The following is a 22,588-nucleotide window of genomic DNA, read 5'->3' on the forward strand; positions in this document are numbered from 1 at the left end:
GGCAGCTTATTTACCATACATCCTGTGATTTGAAACTGATAATGGTGCATACTGCCAAAAGTGATGTAACATCTTCGTTTTGCTCATAGAGCTCCCTGCTGGTTTTGTGGTGCTTCAGATGCATCTTGGTACATATGTTGTCCTGCTGCTCTTGCCCAGTTCATGGTTTGGTGTTTCCTGAGACTGCCGTCTCTTCTTTCATCTCAGAAGCAGTCTGTGAGGAAACTCCTTCCATCTGAAACTTTCTTCTCATGTTACAGTTGCTTTTACAACTAGGTGAGATGTTTTGCTTTGGCATGACGACTCTCCTGACAAATGGTTAGTTAGTGGGATACTCTCCTTTTGATGTTCAAGTTGCTATGAATAGGGAAGTTGCTCAAGTGAGAACTTGGCTTAACTTCCAAGTGTCTTATCTACAGTTGTTGTCTTTTAACCCATGGTTTGGGGCCTTGGGTCAGTCAGAACCAGCTATGGGGTTTTGTAGACACACACAATTTTTTATGAACTTTATTACGCTGGGGTTCTGCCAGCTTCTACTCTTTATGATCTCTGTAGCCATGTGGGGCTCTTCAGATTGTTTCATGCTTTGGTTTGAGGTGCGTCTCTGTCATACGTAACACTTCAATAATGCATTAGTTCTCAAATAAAAGTAATCATAGAATATCTCAAGTTGGAAGGGACCCACAAGGATCAGAGTCCAGCTCTCTGCTCCTTGCAGGACTACCTAAAACTGATCTGTATGACTAATAGTGTTGTCCAGATGCTCCTTGAACTCTGACAGGCTTGGTGCTCTGAGCACTTCATGGGGCACCTGTTCCAGTGACTGAGCACCCTCTCACTGAAAAACCTTTTCCTTATGTCCCATCTGAACTTCCCCTGACACAACTTCATTCAATGTCCTCGTGTCTGTTACCAGTGGGCAGAGCCACTGGACTGACAGCACTCAGGGGCGTAAGTGTTCCTTGAAACAAGGACAGAGCATCCTGCTTACTGGCGAGCTCCTGTAAATAATGAAGTGCAGGTTGCCCCTACAGAGAAGTGGCTTGAAACACCTGGGAGATGTAACAACCACACAGTTATCCAAGCCCAGACTGTAGGCAGGAAGAAATCTCTCTCTTTTATTTGGGTAAGAGGCCTATTTAGCCTAATTAGGAAGCGCTTTGGCAATGATGAAGCAATATGAGCACACAGGAACGCAAAAAGCCTATCTTCACTGTACACAGATAAGGGAAATGAGCAAATAAAATACGAGATCCCGGAGTAGAAAGGATTATAGGCTGGCAAGAGATGGTTCTTATTGCTAGGTTGATATCCCTAATTGATATAAACATGAAGCCCTGTGCAGTCTGTGGTAGTTAAAAGATACGCATCTAAATAATATTTAAATAGATTCTTGCATTTTTAAGACCCACTGGGGTGTAATTGTATTCAACTTAATTAAATGAACTGAAACCCCCTGATAACCGTGCATTACTGCTCCTAAATAAAACACTCTCCAAAGTGCACTTCAAGATGCTTAGTTAAGGCAATAAAAAACCTGAGCCCAGCACAGTGAAGTTTTGCATGAGCAGCTTTGGATTGGGTTAATCCGTATGCTACCTGCAGTGGTTGAGAGTGTGTTAACAGTGCCATACTGCTGTGAGTTAAAAGCCGAGCCTTCCCCAAAGTGCTTCGGGGCAGAGTCAGTCTTTCTGGTTTTACATTATTCCTGTGAAGAGGGAGTGTCTATTTAAGCCAGTTTATTAAGGCCAGCAGAGATTGGGAACCCCTCTGCTCCTGTGCCAGCGGTGGGCCCCTGGTCCCCGCAGAAGCGAGGGTCTGCAGGGGGAGCCCCGGCAGGCTGGATGGGAGGCATCGGTAAGGGGGAGCCTGGGCACAGCTTCCTTTTGGGAGCTACAGGAAATCGTTTCTTCTGCTGCTAAGATTACATGGGGAGACATGGATTGCTGCCACGATCAGTTGTGGTTGTTTCCTCTCCTGGTAACAAACGGCCTGTCAGGAAGCGGCAGGAGTGAAGGCAAGGTTAGTCCTTGGCTACGCAGAAGTGTTGGGTGTATCCTCCAGGCTGCAAGCTGCTGAATTTCTAGCGGGGAAAAACAGAAGAATAGCAGAGTTTGAGAAAGTAGTTTAAAGTTGATGTTCTGGTTTTCCACAGCTGACAGCTAGGCTGCCCTCTGCATTAGCAGTAGTAAATCAAGGGCTGCATCTCAGGTGGATTGTATCCTGTAGCACAGGGCACAGCAACCAGTGTAACTAATATCCGTATCTTCTCCTAAAACAGAGACATTCCATCATGCCTTGGTGTGCAGAAGAGTGTGTTTTCAGGTTTTACAAAACTGAATTTTAGGGTGAAGGCAGATACTCCAAGATTCCGCAACCTAGTCTAGTTAAGAAGTATCCCTGCCCATGGCAGGGAGGTTGGATTAGGTGATCTTTAAGGTCCATTCCAACCTAAGCCATTCTATGATCGCTTTCCAAAACCTTCAGATAGCTAGGAGGAGAACGTCTGTCTCTTGGAAGTAAGCTTCTTATATGCCATGTAGAGGAGTAAGTGATCGTGCTTATTGTCACATTCAACTTCATAATAGCGTGGTAGCATTTCTAATTGTTCTGATGCTCATCGCTGAGCTGGGTGCTGCATGAATGAAGGCACAGTGCTGCCCCATGGCTCTTGCCAGGTAAGTGCCCATGAGGTGATAGGCACATTCAGACAGAAGAAACCTGGGACAGCTGCATTCCTACCAGGCTTTCCCAGGCTCTGGCTTCACTGTGGAGCGGGAGGGGGCTGTGCTTTTTACTCCACTCTCTAGGAATTGTAGCTACAGGGCAGGTCCCACGCAGGAGTTGTCTGTTGAGGTGGTGAGAAATTACGGAAGGCGTGGAGGGCTCTCCTTCCTTACTGGTGCATCCTCAAAGCCATTACTGTCAGGTTTTAGTGGGCTGGAGGAAGCAGTCCTTCGGGAGGGTCAGTCAGGAGACCTGTTCAGGATCTCAGGACTTGCTCTCAAAAAGGATGGGGGGGAAAACCCACAAACCCAGAGATGTAGAAATAAAGGGATGACTAGCACACAATGGTGCAGTGAAGAAGCAAGGGAAAGGGAACAGAGAAAGAAGGGTGAGAAGGGTTTTTTTTGAGTGCACTTTACTTTTTCTGGGAAAGATATGTCCTGCTTGTGCCAAACTGTTCTGGTAAAGCATAGCAAAGTTTAATATAAAGATGATTATTCTCTTCTAAAGTGATGCTTGGAAAAATATATGACCAGAGAGAAACAAAGATCAGAGTAGGTAGTTGTTGCTGTCCCCGGGATTTTTTATACAGGACCTAGCACAAGGTAGAATGAAATAACATTTCTGCCACAAAGCAGTTACAGATTATAAGAGCTTCTTAGTATTGAGGGAAAAATACAAACATTTCATAGGCCAAAATGTATTTAGAGCACTTTATTTGAAGAAACTGTTCAAGGACCACTAAACTAAATAAAGAATTTATTTTACTGAGTTGTTTTGCCTTGGGTAGCATTGTGACAATTATATTTAATATTACTATGCCCTTTATGCATATACTTATTAGGAAACTGTATAAGTTGTGTTTCAGGCAAGAATTAACTTGAGCAGTAAATATGTGGAGTATAGGGTGCTATAAAGGTTTTACTGCCATGTGTTGATGTAATAGAGATTCACAAATCCAAAGTTTAGTAAGTACTCTTCTTACTGTTGTATAATGTTGATAAGACACTTAATCTACAGGATAAAAGGATTAGGTTAGAATAATATCCCATATAGGAGTAGAATATTAGTGTACCAGTAGATGGTTTTAATATTCTGTATATCATTCATATATGGAGGGTGACTTACAGACAAATAGAGTTGCAAAAACAGTAGAAAAATAATTACCTATTCCTAAAATAAATAGCCCTTCTAATATTTCTCAGCATGCACCTAAAAATATGTTCATAGTGAGACCCTTGTAACAGTTTCTGACTTTTTTTTCTCATTTGGAAATGAAACCAGAGTTTATACAGGAGAATCATTATTAGATAGCATCTCAATGCCTCTTGGTTTCTTGACTTAGATGAGTGTCTTTTATTGTGTTTCTTTAATATGTCCATCCATAAGGGAATGTCCCTTAGTGATTATTGGTATAAACTAGAAATCAGTTTTGACTATGCTTTTTGTAGTAAAACTTGCACATAAATGTGACCGAAGTTTGCTTTCTCTGAATCTACCATGCCACTTTAGCAACTTGGGAACTACTGTAAACCAGACTTGCTGAGGTTGTGCAGTTGTCCTGTTATATTACTGCTGTGTTCTCAGTTTTTGTCTTTAAATAGCCTTTTTTTTTTTCTTAGTGTCTTTTTTTGTTTTCTTCTGGCTCCTATTTTAATAATAGTTTTAATAGCTCAGACCTCAGCTATGTAGACCTAAATGTAACAGAAAATTTGTTTCTTTCATACTGCATTACTACTAAATATGAAGAAAATATAAGAGTTTTAATGAGACTTCCTTCACTGTTGCAGTTAATATGGCCATCCCACCAAGATAAAGATTTATTTCATCATCTGCTTAATATGTTTGGCTTTTGCATTCATTAGACTCTAACTTAATGCAAGCTTGAAACCACCCTATTGCATATGCTAAAATTGATGATTCTGGAACAAGAAAATTTGTCTCCATCTTCTTAATGGTGCTTTAATCGCATATATGTTAATTTCTTAATTCTTGCCATTCTTCTCTTTCCTATTTGTTTCTGCTTCCAAGTGTCAGGATAGGATCCCACCACAGCTGCTGTGTGTGAAGATAGACATTTCTACTCAATTTGAGAAAAAGTCTCAGGAGATGAAGTGTTCAAAATGAGGAGGGAGCAAGAGCAAGGGAAATAAAACTCAAGAGAGGTGATGTCAGGTGCAGCTATTAAATAGTTTAAGGAGTTGTTAACTTATTCTGCTTTACAAGTTGGCAATGATAGGCTGGGCCTGCCTGCTGGCCAGCCAGGTGGGTACTAGTGGCCTGGCAGGTATAAGAGGAGACAAGAGCTTTGAGTTATGTTTTGATGAGCTTAGTGCAGATCACCTCAGGGAAATGAGGATAGAAGATAATATACTATTATTAGGGAAGCTGGACATTAAGGTTGCATTGAACTAACTTTTCATGAATAAAATTTTCATGTGATCTTGTCAGTCAAGATAATGAGCATGTGAAAGCTGGTTCTACTTGTGATAAGTACTTGCTTTTTAAGTATGTTGGAATGTATGTTTGCATAGATAAAACTTTTTTGTTAGCATGCGCAAAATATATATATCCATACACACACACACACATATATAAATTTATTTTTTTTTACATAGAGGACTTCCTTGGTAGCATACGAGAGAGAGATATCCCAGTAGTATGCTTTCAAATAGATTTTAATGTACAAAGGGAAAAACATAAATCACATTCAGAATGCTTTTCCAGAGGTGCTTTGTTATACCTTCTTGACAAAGACTTCAGGACTTTACAGTAAAAAGTGAGGAGAAGAAGATTATGGTGCTGCTGATGAAGGAAACATTTTTTATTTGCGGAATTTTGAAAAGTGGAAGAGTTTGTATTGATGTAAAGACAGGGCAAGGTTTAATATATATTAGAAAAAGCTTACATAGCTCTGGCTTAATGTAAAGTTTCTGGGTCTAGAGTGACTGTGCTCTGAACCCTGTGGGCTGTATCAATTATTTCAGATAACTGCTGGAAAAGCTTTTGTAACAAACTGTACCATTATGCATTCTGCTTATTGTGCAGAATCTAGAACTGTTTTAACCACGATGCAGAGAGTTTGACACCATTTTATTAGATCTATTTTTGTAACTCTGTAAAGCCGCATAGCTTAATGACTCAACCCTCAGATGCCATAAAAATTAATGGCAAGTCTTCTACTGAATCAGTCTGATCTGTATGTTCTCTTTGTTCTCTCAGTGTCCAGCTATTGAGAGGTCAAGGGAACCATGACAACCCTTCAGCATCCTCTAAAATAGCTGTTCTCAATATAAAAGTGTCATGACTTCTACACGGAGTATTTTATGTCTTCCCCTGAATATCAAGGCAAGCACTGGGCTGCCTGGCCTCACGCTTCTGTCTCCTTCACATTTCTGACCCCACTGGCTGTTAAGACAGACTTTGAACCCATCACTTCATGGATAGTGGGATTGTTAGTTCTGCTGAATGGAAGATTGTCCTTTCCAAGCTTTAGGAAAATAAGAGAAGATTATCTAGCAGCTTATTGGGTTTGTTTTAAATGGCAGCATTTTGAAACTAAGCTAGAAAGCGAAACATCAGCTTTTTCTCTGGCACAAATACATTGCTAGCAAGGGACAGGTAGGAGAATCAGAAATGTGTTTCAGACAGAATTATGGTGAAGCTCTGCAAGTTTTCCTAGGGATGCCAGTTCTCATCTTGCAACTCTATTTTACTGTAGCAAATTGAGATGAAATCCTTAGCCAGAGAGGTGTAGGCAGGTTTAACTCTCCTTTTTGAAAAAGGTTTGGATCTGATTTAAACCTGCCTCTTTAAAAAGAGCTGTGGAAGCATGTGGAACACAGTGTCTGTCTCAGATGAATCAGCTGTAGCCTGAATTCATGTATTTGTATATGTGGGAGTGCAGGGAGGTACACTGCCAGTCCAAGGTTGCCTAGGGAAGGATTCATGAGTTTTTCAGGTTTCCAGGAGCCTACTTTTAGGAAGAATATGTAAAAAGGACTGGAATCCTATTCAGAGTTGTCCCATGAAAATCTGAGCGTCCCTTACTTTATAATACTATATACTAAGCTAGTTCAACTTAACTTTAAACATCTCATAGGATGTGTGCTATGTAGATGAAGTCCTGTTGAAAACAGCATGTTTATTAGGCACAAACATGTTTCCCTTCAGCACATGTTCTTATTTCACCACTTTTTAAGTCCTTCCTCCCTCTTAACTCTCCCTCTTCCCCAAGCAAGCTTGTTTTCTCTGGCCCATGTTCTGGCCTTCATTGACATAGTTCTTACAGCTATTCAAACCAAAGGTATTATTGAAATGCAGAGTTATGGTCCACAAATTTTTGGTAAGCGTCCATGTTAGGATCCAACTTCCAGAAATAAGCTGCTAATGTTTACAGTGACACTCCACACAGTAGTCCTGTGTTTCAGGCACGGAAATGGCTTTTTTCTCATCTGGAGCTATGAAGGTCAAAACCATGCATTTGCCAGGGCATAATTGCAAAGCTTTGTGAAAGATCATCTTCCTTTCATCTGTGCCCTTTCTGCATACGTTTATACTTTAATAGGCAAAAGTCAGACTTTTTTCCCTCCCAGTTTATGACCTGTTATTCACCTCCTAGTTTATGCACGTGCTGTGGCCATAGCTGGAGTGGTTTTTAAGTTAGGAGCTTGTATAGTTGCATTGTGCACTGTAATCTGCATTGCCATCTGCAGATGGAAACCCATCTGTCTTGCTGACCAAATGGGCTTGTAGCACGCACATAATTTTTTACATTTTTGAGATTCATGCAATTACATGAATTTCACCCAGTGGCTTGACAATCAAGACCTCTTTCCTGACATTCCTAATGTCTGATGGAATAGGATGAGTGTATGCTGGAATATGTGTCTTTGTAGTACATTTTTCAGAATCTAAGATGGAAAAGTACGAACTCCAATAGTTGTAATTTTGGTAGCTTGTTCTAAAACTCTTATTCTGCATGGAAATGTATGCAGCGAGTATGTATGCTGTGCCAGTGCCCAGTATTTAGGTTCATATGCAGCTCCATGAAATGTATATGTTGCTTAGCAAAGTCCCTTATTCCTCCTTAGCTAACAGTATTTTTATTTTATTACTATTATTAAAATATGAATGTATTTTTACTTGATGTTATTGCCAGCAGAGTGCTCTGACAAAACATTTTTCTCCTTTACACTTTCAGATGTCAAATACAAAGGATTCTGCCAACGCATTAAACTAACTGATGTGCAGTGACCGATAAACCCTAATTTTATACTAAGTGTCAAATTGTTCCAACTTTTCTTTGTAGTCACTCCATTAACAGGAATCCCAATGGATTCCTTTGGTATTCATATGCATATCAGAACTAATTCTCTGGGAATTCCGGAGCAATTCATCTCATACTCTGTGTTTTTATGATGCCAAAAAATGTTGCATACATACATTATAAGATGGAAATTTAGGGACTTATTTGACAACTGGAAAAGAAACCTGAGATAACTTCTGTTTTCATTAGAATATTTTACTAAATCTTATTTTATGTGTAACCCTTTAAAACCTCGTGGGTTAGTTACTTTCCTGGCTATTAGGCTATTTTATGGAAGAGTGTCAGACAGTAGTGAAGCCTTGGGAGAAACATGTTGTAACTTTTTGCAAATTAAAGCATTTCAGGAATGGTATTTCTGGTCAGTTTTTGTGTTGCTTACAAATTTTTTCCACCAGAGAAGATCTGTGGGATTATATAGCTAGAACATTGCAGTTTGCATGGCAATAAACACAAGTGGTGCAAAGCAGTCGTCATGGTAAGGCTTTGCTTAGCTGTTAAATTTGTAACAAAATAAGAAAGAGTTTATTATGAGGTCTTGGTTTTAACAATGTTTCTGACCTAAAGCAGTTAAGAGCACGTAAGTGGCTCCTGCATTCCAGACATATTGGTAGATTTGAAAGATATGTCGTTTTTTTGGTTACTCACATAAGCTGTTTCAAATATGGGGACCTGTGTACATCAAAATGGGACACAGTGGCACAATAGCTGAAGGTTTATTTTAGATGGCAGTGGTTTATTATTTTTGATATCAAATAATGGTGTGTTTTTTCCTACCTGTGAAACTCAAATGGCAGTCCGTGTTTCTTTAAATTCTGTTGCATTAGTGTTGGAATCAAGCCCACAGCATAGGGCTCTTAATAAGGAGGATGAGGTATGAATAAACTGGTGGATTTAGAGGTTTTTTTTCTGTTGTCTTAAAAATCCTCTGGGTTTTGGCTCGCATAAGAAACCAAGAAAGTAGACGGAACTTAAGAAAATTAACACTGACTTATTCTTTATGCATGAGTGAAATATTTTAAAAATTTTATTAGTTTTAAGTGCTTTTATAATTCTATTTTACTAATAATGCTAGGGATTTTTTTAGCATTTTGGACAGTTCTTCTGACTGTTTGTAAGGGAATGAATGACTTCTCAAGCTGGAGCTAGTGTTTTGCATATGAGTTTTAAAAAAATTCAGTTAACTTGAAAACAAAATAGAAAAACAAGGCACACCGGTGGTGATTTTGTGTGAGACAGTTTAGGGTGGTTTGGAGAAGCTGAGTGGTCAATTTGGTGAATAGACAGGCAAAATACCATTATTCAAAAATCATTCTCGGATTAATTGTACTTGTGGTTTGATGATATCTAACTTGGTCTTCTCAGCCATTATCAGTGCAGTGGAAAAATGAAGCATCTTCTCTTTTTTTTACTTTTGCAATGATGATGGAGACAACTATATATAAGGATAAATTTTGAGGTAATATAAATCAGATGCACAATCCTTTAAGTTATTACATTATTTCCTTCATGTAACATGAGTGGCTGCTGTGGAGTGTGAAATACTGCTGTCTTTGGTTTGGGTTCATTTATGTATTTGTTTCTTTTGACAAAAGCAATGCTTTCTGGATACCTACACACATAAACTCATAAAACAAGCTGTCTGCCACAGAAACAAATGATTCAATCAGCATCTTCCACTGTGGCTTCCTGGCAAGCTGAGATGCAAATGCAAATATTTGTATTTTTGTTATAATTTTTCAAAGTTAGAGACTTAACGACCCATAGATGTCTGGTTAGGAGGTCACGTGATGCTTTTGTGGAGTTGCTAACTCTTAAAGGTAGCAGCGCTGGGTAACATATCAAAAGTGTATGGCAGGGTTGCAATCAGTATATGTTTCAATTCCTAATTCTCATCTCTAAGATCTTGTGAGTTTTCTGTTCCTTTATCTTATTTTTGGATGTTAAGCTTGCTTTCATGCAGGACTAGCCTTCCCCGGAGAGCTGGCATGAGCTGTATTTGGAGCATAGCCCGTAATGAGAGTCCTGAGCATTGACAACAATCCCTTCTGTCAGTCAGGCAGGCTGGTGCCTGCAGCTCAACTCCTCTGGACATTGTGGCCCTGGCAGACTGGGCGGCTTGTGAATAGGCCTTTCTTTGCAGCCACGTGCTCGCTGGCGGTGGGGCCACCCGTGTTCTGTGGGCTTTAATTGGGGTGCTGCAATTGAGCTAATTTTGCTCCAGGGACAGTCACAACCCTTCATCTATGTAGAGACCACCTTTAAAAAAACCCATGGTGAACTGCATGCCAACGTAAGTGAAAAATGTGCACTTGTTCAGCTTTGATCCATTGCACAGTGCCGTTGCGGGCCACTGTGACTGGTTCATAAACGTGGACTTCAGGAGCTGTGGGAAGGTGTGTGGAGCAGTGCTGAGGCATGCTGCAATCCTCACCTCAGCTCCAACCGGCTCTCGGCTAAGCTGAAGTTCTTGTGGTGTGTTTCAATTTGGAGTACATCACGTGGTTTCGGAGTCATGACTTTACCTTCAGAAGTTACACTGCTTTCTGAGCAGGTTTACTGTATGAAATTTAACTGTTTCCAGAATTGAGAGAGAAGCGGGACTGATAAAGTAAATAGGCAGATTTCATCTAGTTCTAGTAAAACTATGGTTTCCCATCTTCCCTTCTGTCATTGCTTTTACCAGCTCCTATACTCTTAACTGGGAAAGCTCATCAAGGAATAAACAGTCTCTGGCTGAAGATGATACTCGAAAGTGGGAATTTTTGGTAACCCGTAGAGAGAGATGTTTATTTTGATGGAGTGGCTGGGATTTGGATGTCATGTCATCTCTTTGGAAGTCTTCCCCAGCTTGCTGGGAAGTGATGGATGGCGGGGAGTTGGCTGGAAGAGGCGGACATGCACTCGCTGCCCACTGCGCAGGGAGTGCTGCTGCTGCTGCTGCTGTGGCAGAAGGGCAGGGTAGCGCTGTCCTGCTCTCAAAGGTGCTGTTGTTTGATCCTCATGAGCTAGACGCTTGCTTAGCGGTGTGGAACTTTGTTGGTCTGAAGTTCCCATAAGAGTATTTGCACTAAGGAACCCAGCCTAAGTTCACAGAAGAGTAATTGCACTAAGGAACTCAGCCTTCTAACATTTGAAACCTCTCCTGTTTGAGAGCTTTGGCAGGTTGAGAGATAAGAAATATAGTGAAAAACAGATAAGTAATGAGGAAGGTGTGTATATAGATATATATTTAGTGCAGTTATTTTGCTTTTGCTGCTCCAAGTGATATGCAAATTATTTTCCACCTGTACAGAGTAGTTTTAAGAAACTGGAAGCTCTTCTGAATTTTGGGAATGTGAGCTCTACATAACTTCCTGGGAATCTGAGATACCTACTGCGCATGTGGAATTACACCAAAAAAAGTAAAGTGTGTGTTTCACAGAGTCTGAGGCTTGATAGGCTTTCACTTTGGATTTAAACTGGAATATTTTTTCCAATTCTCTGGAAGTGATACTTCATTAGAACAGATGCACCTCTTCAGCACAGCCAAGAACCCTGAAAGCAGGATCACATGCTTATTTCCAAATAGCAATAGGTTCAGTGAGGTGCGGTTTCTAATTAAAAGATTTCCTCCCAGCTCATATGCTAAAACTCTGCATTAAAACTTATATATGCTATTAGCATAATTATTTTTAAATTATTTCTCAATTGCTTAGTTTTTTCTTAATATTTAAGGCATAATTTTATATTTATATGTGTTGTATCTATTAACAGCAACAGTGAAATAACACTCTGCAATGTATTCTTGTTGTTCTCTCAGTGCATATTCATGAAGGGTAGACTGTTACCTTTCAAAGAATGTAGGCAATAACTAGCAAACAGAGAAACAAAATTACTCCATCTCATCTTCAGACCTCTTTTAAGTGTGTGCATGCTGTACCCAAAAGAGTTTCATTCACCCTGCCCACCTCTTTGCGTGGTCCTCTATGGCATACATGTCTTAAGCAGTGCAAAAAATCCTTCTAAACTGTAAAGTCAGCCTGTTTTTAAAAGTGTTGTTTTTTTTTTTTCTCCTTATTTATCTGTCGTTTAAAAAGTATTACTTTTGACACTAATTAACAGATGATTACAATTAAATTCCTGACTATAGCCATTTTATTAAAAGGGCAGTGATCCTGCCTAACAAAGCAGATCTTTGGGACTGAGCAAACCATCTTTCCATCTCCAGTCTATCTTAAAAGACCAACTGGCAGAGTGTCTTTGTGGGTGGCACAGGTGTGCCTGTTGAAGTCATTTGGCTGGGATGGTTTGTAGTCTGGCTGATTGTGCTTATAAGCAAGAAGTGTAATGTTTTCAATTGCTGTTAGTCATTGTCAAGGGAAGCAGGGCTACTCTGACCTGAATCAGGTCAGTGGAACGTGCCTAATGACTGGTTATTGGATGAGTGAGTAGCTGATTGGGAAAACCTGATGGAATATGAATATGTTGGTGAGAGGGAATTGAGGCAGATAGTGCCTGGGGATGTGTTGTTCCACTGCTGTGCGTTGCTGTCCTGGTCTTCTCTTTCTGTGTAAGAATTAGCAAGGTCCCACCTGTTTTTGGGGAGCTACCATGGTACTGCAGTTCCCAACTGCTCTTGTGTGTTAATGTACTCAGGGCGAGGGATTGAGAAGATGACCCAAGAGCTGTGTGCTAGATGTGCTGCAGGGAGAAGGTCTCCCTCAGAGTTGTGGCGTTACCTTTAAATCAGAATTTTAAAACGGATTATCCTCTTTTCTTTGTCTCCACCATAGGATGGGTCACTGGGAAACATTGATGACCTGGCACAGCAGTATGCAGACTACTATAACACCTGCTTCACGGATGTATGTGAGAGGATGGAAGAGCTGCGCAAACGGAGGGTTTCCCAAGACCTTGACATGGTATGTAGCAAAGTCGTGACTTTTTTAACAAATGATTCTTCTTCATGCCCTAGATAAAGAACCAGTGTTCAGCTTGAAGAGTTCTGCCCAGGGAAATAACTATATGTGTTTGTGTTCACACACACAGACGTTTCAGCCAACTCAATTAAGCACTTGGAAATTAGCAGAATTATTTTTTTGGGTTTTTTTTTAGGTGTTTGTTGTGATTCATTAAGCTTTGAAGTCTGCATTTCTTAGTTCTTTAATTAGAATACTTTTGGCTTGCACACATTTGCTTGCAAACCTCAACACTTGGAGGCAAGACAGTGTCTGATGAAAGCATATTTTCCTTGCACCAAGATTCTCCCAGTGAGAGCACAACCAAACTGCGTGCTGTTTTTTAGTTGCACTGTACAAGCTGTTAAAGTACTGCTGCTCAGAACTCCAAGGTGCAAGTTCAGGTTTCATGCTCCCATATGTAAGCAACCTTCAATTTTATGAACCTTTTCCATTATTATGCATTACAGAACCTGGGGTACATTGAGTCACTGAGTCCCTCAGGCTGGAAGGGACTTCAGGAGGTCTCTAATCCAACCTTTGGCTCACAGCAGTGTCAGCACCTAATTTAAACCAGGTTGCTCACGGCTTTCTCTTAGTTTGAAGACCTCCAAGGATGGAGGTTTTGTCGCCTCTCTGAGCAACCTGTTGTACTCTTTGTAATGAACTTTTCTTTGTTCCTGATATTCTATGAGGTGATCCCCATGGCAATTTATACCTGTTGTTTTTTATTCTTATTCCGTGCACCACTGTGAAGAACTAGGCTTCCTCTTTTTGATAACCACCCTGTAGGTACCAGTGGGCTGCCAGTCAATCTCCTTGAAGCTGTATTTTCTCCAAGCTGAATCTCCCTGCTTTTCTTGCAGGACAAGCGCTCAAGTCCTTGAGCACTTTGATGGCCCTCCCCTGGACTTAGTCAAGTTTATCAGTGCCTGCCTAGTATGTAGGACTGCAGAGCCAGACGTGGTGGTTGAAGAGTGGCCTGACAAGTGCCAGGGGAATAGGAAGAATTGTCTCCCTTGATCTCCTGGCTACACTGCTGTTAACACAGTGTGGGATGCTGCTGTGTGTCACTGCTGCCTGGGCATGCTGCTGGCTTATGCTAAGCCTGCCGTCCCCCAGGCCTTTTCTGAAAAGCAGGCTGGTCCAGGCAAATCAGTCCCCAGCCTATGCTGATGCATGGACTTGCTCTTCCTCAGAAGGAGGACTTTGAATTTGTCTGAGTTGAATTTCACACAGTTCCTGCCAGGCCACTCTGAATGGTGGCCCTGCCCTCAAGCATATTGACTGCAACCTGAAGTGGGCATCATCCATTGCCTTGATGGGGGTGCCTTCTATTTCCTCCACAGATATCTAACAGGATAGGCCTCTGCACTACTCTGCTTGTAACTGGCCTCTAAGTATGGCACGTTAAACACTACTCTTCACACTCAGCTAGCCAGTTTTTAATCCATTCAGTTGCATAGACTCCCTGGGGAGTCCCTCTTTAGCTGAAACTAATCTATATGCAGGTCATCTCCATACATCATTTTTGTTAAGTTTAAGAAGGAACTTCTTAGGAGGCCTATCACGAAAGTATAATGTGTTTTCACTTGTTGGACGGTTTCCTTACTGTCCTGTAACATTAGTAAATGTTTGTCACTAGAGTGGGTGTGTATATCTGTATTACTGATTAATGTGCTTTTTTCAGTGTAAACTTCTGTGTTAGTTTTCGTAACATTCATAAAGATCTTCTGTGACAGAGAAAAAAAAGCTTTTAGGTCTGCTTTGTTAGGTCTTCAGTGTTAAGTTTGTGTTTCCCCACAGTATTGCATATTTTTATGTACAGACTTACAGATATCTCCTTCAACTCTTGTCTCACAGAAAATGGGTTACTGAAGGAATTTTTTTTTTGTCACTTACTTAGCAACACTTCCTGTGCTGGTCACTTCTGTATAATGCACACAGAAACTCATAACCAAAGCATGGCTGGGACCTCTACTGAGACACAGCACTGTGGCAGAACTAGCATGCGATCTGACCACAGCTCTGCGGTTCCTCTACAGGATCAAGTCTTTTAGGGCAAATTTGGGAGCTGAAGTTGTATACGTGTCGCCTACCTTTGCCTCCCCAGATCCTAGCACGGACTAGCAGCCGGGAGCAGTTTGCAGCCTTTCTCTAGCAGCTGTACTGGATGATGTGGATTACTTAAGGCTACTCTCTTTCTTCTTGGGATTCAAATCTAGCAACTGGAGATGCTTCCAGAGCTTAAATAGACTACAAACTTCAGTTACACAATGAACTGTTGGAGGATCAAGGCAGAGACAGTCATCCCCTCTGCCCTGATGAAGTTTGCTAGTTCCTTTTTTATTTTTAAATTTAAAAAAATCAAATACATTTTGCGGATCTGTTGCTGCCAAGAAGTTCCAAGCATTAAACAAAAGGTTATTGCAGGAAATCCCTTTGTAGGCAGACCCTTGACGCTTCTGTGCAAAGATGATGGCACAGAATTGTGGTCCTTGTGTAAACCCCCACACTCGGTGTGCCTGGTGTTCTGAGTAGCTGTTGGCAGCAATGAAACCCCCTTCCCTGTTGCTCCTGGAAGGCAGCTCCTGTGCTGGGTAATGAAGTGTACCTTATGGCAGGAGAGGACTCCCTTCCATTTAGACAGATGGGCCTAATTTGGCTCCCTTCATTTCCGAAGCTGGGCTGGTGAAAGCCATGTGAGCTTAATTAACTCACATCAAAGGTGCAGAGCTTCACACTGGTTTAAATAGATGGGAGCTAACCCAAGACAGACCAGCGAGTGATTCTCTAGCTCATCCTGCTCGAGAGGAGCTGTAGTGAGGGAAAGTGGCTCTGTGAAAGATGTCCTGGAGATTCCTCTTCAGTGGCTCTCATATTGAGTTTGCTTACTCTAGTCATCCAGTGATGACTTCTTGAACTGTCAGGTCAGAGAGGAGATATTGCAGTTGAAAATGAAATCAGTGCTCAATTTTTGCTACGTCTGTCACCAGTATAATACAGTTTCTGGACATCACATAGCCATTCTGCTGGTAACACACGAGGCTATAGGTATTAGCTCACTCCCACAACAGCAGCATCCACAGCAGCGCTGACTGCAGCTGAAACTTGCTCTTGTTATGAAGTGGGTGGGCTTGACCGAGGTACACAGGGAGCAGGAAATGGCCATGTTGACTAGAGTGTGTTTTCAGTGCCATAGGGTGGTATGCCTGCTTAAAACCTGCTGTAGAAACAGGAGTTGGTTTAGACAGCTGAGCTACCAAAGTGACTGAAGTACTAATGTGAAAGACAGAAGTGTCACTTATTTGTTGTAATGCTTTTTCTCTCTTTACAACATGAGGGAAGGTAATATATTTGCAGAGGTGCTGGAATATTGAATGGGGAGTAATGCTGGGGCAAATGCCAGCTTCATAGTGTATCCCAGATGTGCTAGGATAGCAAAATATATGCACCAGGTAGCAAATATATGCAGCCCCCAAATTATTATGCACTAATATTATTGGGCTGTTAGTCCAGCCTGGCTTTACTCTGCCGTGCATTTCGCACCTAGCAGGGTGAGGAGGGACAATGCTGTCTATATCCCCTCTCTTTCCAGCAGTGGAGTTATGCCAGAGCTGGAGGTGGGAAGTACTTCTGCTCTTCCCCATGGCCTTCTCGCTCTCTTTAGCAATGTGCTAGAACAGAGAAGAGATGATGCTAAGGTAGTGCTCGTGCACATTTCCAGGGTTTTGCTGGAGTGAAGGTTACTGAATTGTAAGTAGGGTGTACCATAAGATAAACCCAACTCTTGCACTGAGGTCAGGTCTAAATGTAGAATAAAGGGAGCATGGGGGAGACTCTTTGTTGACAGCTATCTCAGAGCTACAGAGCTGGTATGCTAAAAGTTTCATAAAGCAGAATGTGTTGGGATACATCTTCAGATTTCATAATCGTGAAAAATCAGGCAATCAGCAGCTGTGATGCAGCTGGGAGACTGCAGCTTGATTTCTGGATGGCAGTTCTGATGCCTTCCTCTGAAATCCAGTATGAGTGATAAACATGGAGCAGAAACATGAAAGGCCAAAGTTGAGTTTGGAGCTGCTTTAACTGAATGCTCTGAACAAAGGCAAAGAATGGGTCGCCCCAGGGGCTGAGGCATCCTGTAGAAGTTGTGCAGAGAGGCTGCTCGGGAGGAACAGCATAAGAACAAAGAAGTGCCTGAGCTGGCAGAGCTTTGCCAGGAACACATTTGGTGCCGGCTCGCCCAGTTTGCCCTTTGTAGCGAGTCCACTGGAAGGACAGAAATATGAACTGTTTATTGCTGCTTCTGTACACTTTGAAATCATTTTATGCTGTTTGGGAGTAAGTGTTGATATCTTGATTGTATATTGTACTTTCTAATCATCTCTCCAACCTGGCCATTTCAGTCTAGATATGCTGCTCTGGCTTGAATTTAAAAAAAAAAAAAAAAATCCCATGGTAAAATTGTTAGGGAGAGCAGCATATCTTGTAACAAAACAGTAGCTGCAGATGGAGCTGGGTACAGAGTAATTTTCCAAATGGTGGTGTCGTCAAGGATTGTTAGTAGTCCCTAACCATGATAACTGCTTTTTTGCATTTGGAATTTTGCCTCTGTTTTTGTAATGGAGAGTGTGCTTGGGTTTGGACATTAATGTTTGTGAACAGCATGGGAGTTGCCCACATTTCCTAGCATTTGGCCTATTCCTGTGCACCATGTGTTTTTTTGGCTGAGGAAAAACTGTAGTCAGAGCAGATACAGTGGATTTTCAGGCCCATAATGGATGTATCACTGGTAATATTGAGCCGGACATCTGCTAAAATGCAGTTATGGCCAGAAAAGTGACTCTGTGAGGATGGCACTTTGTTACTGCTTGTATTGCTTCCTCTGTGTCTTTGGGATCATATCTGCCTGGCTCACTGACAAAACCAGGTTTGCCTTGCCTGTCAGCAGGACAGGATGGCATTGATAGAGCTGTGAAAGAGCAAACTGCATTCCGTTGTCTCATCCATCACTGACAGTGGCCAGCTAACTGCTGTTGCCAAGGTCCGTATTGTAGCTGATGATCTTGAAGTCAAAGAACAGCTTGAGGTTTTCTGATGGACTGTGACAGCTATGGTTGTGGCACTGAGGAGTTGCATTAGTCTTTTGACTTGCAAATTACATAAATTTAAAACAAATGCCACTGGAAAGCTAGAGGGCACACAAGCTCGTTGTGTGTTTTTTACACCCCCATGCATTTAATTCATTTTGATGTGTAAAAGCAGAAGTGTTCAGAATCTCTCTATATGCATGGTGATAAAGCACAGTGCATGTTTTTGACAAATCTACTTGCCTAATCCTGTGTGTTTGTACAGTACCCGCACATTTACACATGCGAAGTAACAAAATAGAAATCAACGTAAAACCAACATAAGTTTCTTGCCTTGCTGCCCAACATGTATGTAGTTCTCCAAAGTTTTGGATGTGCATAGTTTTGAAAGATGTTCAGCAACGAGTTGTTCAATTACAAATGGAGTTGGCCATCTAGATACTATCATCACATATAAATGGTATGTGTCCAGCAAGGCAGAGTGGAGGAAAAGTGGCAAAAGTAATTAGTAATTTGAGTGACAGAGTAACTCAGATTTAACCTTCTTAGGGGTGTATTTGGCTGATAAAGTACTGCTGGTTGGCAGTATCATAAGACTACTTGAGAAACTAGTCAGCCTTCACTGAAGGAGACCTAGAACTGTTACAATCAGCGACTGATGTATATTTAAGAAATCTCCATGGGAGTTAGCCATTGAAGCAGGAATTAGGATGCTAAACATCTTTGTGGAGTCTGCCTGTGCCTGCTCTACAGCTGGCTCTATCCACATCCACTGTTCTTTGCATCTTACATACATGAAAATCTCAGGATCCTAAAATAGACTGTTTATTCCTTGCCATGAAATGATCAGCTCTGCTTTGCAAATGCAGCTAGCTACTTTTACCTTTGTCCTGAGAGGATACCTCTATATCTTGCTGGAGAGGATCCCACTGTTTTGTTTTGTCTTGCTGGCTGCAAGAGGCCCTCCAAAGTATAAACAACATCTGAGTTGGATTAAAAAGGTATCTACAGCACAAAAAAAAAAAAAAAAAGCTGGAGAACACACAGATAAGATTTCGTAAGTTTTGGAGAGTTTCCAGACCTTATCAGGCAGACACACAAAAGAAAAAGTAGCAGTATAAGACACAGACTTTCAAGGATTACTATTTTTTTTTTTTCTCCAGTATAACTTGAAATAGAAGGCCTGAATATGAGGTTCATAAAGTAGATTTACTTAGGAAAATATATACTAGAGATATACTGTGTGTACAGCCTGAGTCTCTCAACATTTTAGGCTTTATCTTCATAAGTTAAATTTATAGTATTTTTTGTCATCATTAACGGAGCTTTTCAGAGATAGACACAATGGAAATTCTGGGACAGACTGGCTATTTTTAGTGTCTCATGTATTACACACCAAGACAGCAAAGGCATTTGAATACAGAGCTGGCATTAAGCAGGAAAATAAAGCAAGGCTTGTTCCATACACAGCAAAATGAATACCATTCTTAAACAGTTCTTAGTCTACTTAATACTAGCAGACTGAGTAAAAATCTCTCAACTTTCTGTAAGCTATGATCTCCAGCAGTCTCACCACTGTTTGTGTTGGAAGCCCATTTATGAATAATTCTTTAAGCAAAATCTGCCTATTTATAGGCAGAGTTTATAGGCTGGAGACTCAGCAGACAGTACAGCTATGATGGTTTGGGTGACTTTATCATCCTTTTGTACTTCCAGAGGGTCTTTGCTTTTTGGAGCAGGATCTTCAATTTAACACTTCTTCTAAAAATGTGTGTATTTTTGGCAATGTCAGTGTTATGGGAAGAACAGGTTGTCACAGGTAGTTGTTATTTTTGAACTGGTAATACTTTTAGGAATAAAACAATATTTATAAGTAGGAAAGGTAACTCACTTCTGGTAGCCTGACTGGTAACTATGGAGGGGAGTAATTTTCCTTAGCATTATAAATGTTTTCTAGCTATTCTTAATCTTTTAGGAGCATCTGTAGTGATTTTCCTGTCCCTTTACATTTGGCAGGACTTTTACTTTGAACCTAAGATCAGTTGAATATATTCTTACTGTTCTGTTCTTTTATCCTAGAAGCAGTGTGTATCTGCTGGAGCTGACAGACTAGATTTGTATTAACTCTGTGATTTAATCTCATCGGAGCCTGAGGACTCTGGGGGGAGGGGAGAATTGGCTGACTAACTTCAGCTCCCTTTGTGTATTTGAGGTTTGTTTTTTGTTGTGTTTTGTGTTTTTTTTGGGTTTTTTTTTGTTTTTTCTTCCCTCTGAATTTAAAAATGATGACAAAAATGTAAATGTACAGCATTATGGTATCGCGATCATTAGGTAAATTTCATTACAAAGAATACCATTGTTAAAAAATAAGCAAATTACATTGTCATTTCAGAAGGTGCATCTTGTGGCAGGGAGACAGGAGACACAGGAAAACCAAAACCATCCAACAAAAAACAAACCACCACCAGCCTGTCCCTCCCCCCCAAAAAAAAACCCCAACCAAACAAAAAAAAAAACCAAAACCAAAACAAACAACAACAACAAAAACCACAAAACACCTTGCCTCAAATCACCCAGACTCTATGGTGAACAGTTTCTGTGGCATGCAGCCCAGCTTGCCATTCATATACTACTAGAAGAATTCCAAGATATCTGGCTGAGTCAGAAATGTCAGACTTTTGTAACGTGATAGCAGATAAACCAACAGAAGAATGAACCTAGAAAGTGTAATATCTTTATTTAGATTACACCTCTTTGTCCTTGTATAGCTTCAGCCTGGTACCCCAGGAAGACTCTATATACTCTCCTTCCATTCCCTAACCACTGCTCTTCAGTCCATCTATGTTTACCGAAGACACCTGACAGCAACTTCAGGTGTCAACTAATTGTTGCACTAGTCTTGAAATTAGTCGAGTATTCAAAAACCAGGCTTGTAAGAACCTTAACAGCCTTGCAGGTCATCAGGGAAAACAAACAGGTCTTAATCAAGAACAAATCAAGAGCACATTGTGTTTAGAATGAGAAATACCTCAGGAGCATTTGAGCGCTTCTGGGTGTGCTTTGGGATGTGTGTTTCTCCACAGCAGAAGGATGCTCTCCAGCAAAGATGCCCAGAGGAAGGCAGGCCTCCATCTGTGAATTTGAAGGGCTTGGTTCCTTTCTGATTTTAGTCAGCCTGGCCCTGCTCTCCGTGATGTAGGTTCTGATGCTGCACAGCTACTGTCTTTTGATCTTTCCATGCTTTATCTTCTCTCACTGTTCTGTAGGTTTCCTGTTTCAGCACTGATGCTTGAAGCATACAGAGAAATGCTCCATTTCTAACAAGATGGGCTGTGAATTTTGTGTTTGAAGAATTCAAGCAGTTTGAAGATATGTGATTTCTTTGGTGATTGATAAATCTGTTTTCCACAAAATAAGGCAAAGGAATGGATATCAGCTGAAAACCCTATTCCTGACTCCTATATGTCATATCTCACTTGATTTATATTTGTAAGTTTTCCCCAACAGTTTATCTTACAGCTGTATCTTACATAAGGGAACAAAGTAATTTGGGATTTCTGCATTTAGATTTTCCTTGACTCTAAGTCTTTTTTGGCTGTCCAAGGCAATTGAGTTGGGGAAGGCAATAATCCTGTCAAAACAGACATATCAAAATGAATGGGTAGTATTTTGCAAAAGGATTCAATTTCAGTACCTTATCAGAGGGATTAATTTCTTTTGTTGCTGGGCATGATGAAAAAAAAATCAGTCATGGATTGAAAAATAATTAAAGAAGAAAGACTTGAAATGATTAGCAAAATTCGGAATTCATAAGTTCCTTGCAAAACACTTACTAGTAATTTTTTGTTTGTCTGTGGCTTTTGCCTGTTGCAGCTGGAGTTCCTGATAAGACTACAGTTATAATAATTTAGTTTAGGCTCCATGTGAAAATAGTGACAGTATGGTTCTGTACCGAGGCTTATTTAAGGATGTAAAGGCAGCAGTGTTTGCAGGAATAACGTCTTACTAAATCAGTGGGTATAGCTGTGGAAAAACAGACAAGCTTTTCATTGTATAAGGCTTTATCCACAAGCTATCTAGATAAATTAGGAAGATAAAAAATCTAGCAAAAGAAAAATAAGAATTTGGAAGCTTCCTTTAAGACAAACTAGGCTGACAAATTACACAGTATTTGAGAGAATTCCATCTCACTTCACCTCCAAGGGGCACATGTTTCAGGCTACAGTCATCTTTCTGTCTTGATGCACCCACAGACCAGTTCAGGTTTCTCCTCATTCTCATATCCAAGTGAAGGTTAAGCCATAGTTTAAGTCCATTTTGACAGGAGAGAGATTTTAAAGTTTTGCAGCATATGGGAGGTACAAGTCATGAAAATGAGAAAAAGGAAGTCAGTCATCAGAGTAGCTTTATTAGGTTCAGGCAGTTAACTGTTGAAAGCCACATAATTGGAGCCTTCAGTTGCTAGTCTACATAGAAGGTCACAAAATAGTTTTATTTCTCCC

The 22,588-nt window shown here is 40.7% G+C and overlaps 1 protein-coding gene across 1 annotated transcript in view; it reads left to right on the forward strand.

Annotated features, from left to right (window-relative positions):
* The first annotated feature begins 12,834 nt into the window (after nt 1-12,834).
* SASH1 (SAM and SH3 domain containing 1) overlaps nt 12,835-22,588 on the forward strand; it is a 98,696-nt gene continuing 88,942 nt past the window's right edge. Inside the window, exon 1 of the mRNA XM_008936129.1 lies at nt 12,835-12,957. Coding sequence (XP_008934377.1) covers nt 12,913-12,957 — 45 coding nt within the window. The 5' untranslated portion in view covers nt 12,835-12,912. The remainder of the gene's footprint in view (nt 12,958-22,588) is intronic.

Source organism: Merops nubicus, unplaced genomic scaffold (assembly GCF_000691845.1).
Source record: "Merops nubicus isolate BGI_N331 unplaced genomic scaffold, ASM69184v1 scaffold8212, whole genome shotgun sequence".
NCBI lineage: Eukaryota > Metazoa > Chordata > Aves > Coraciiformes > Meropidae > Merops > Merops nubicus.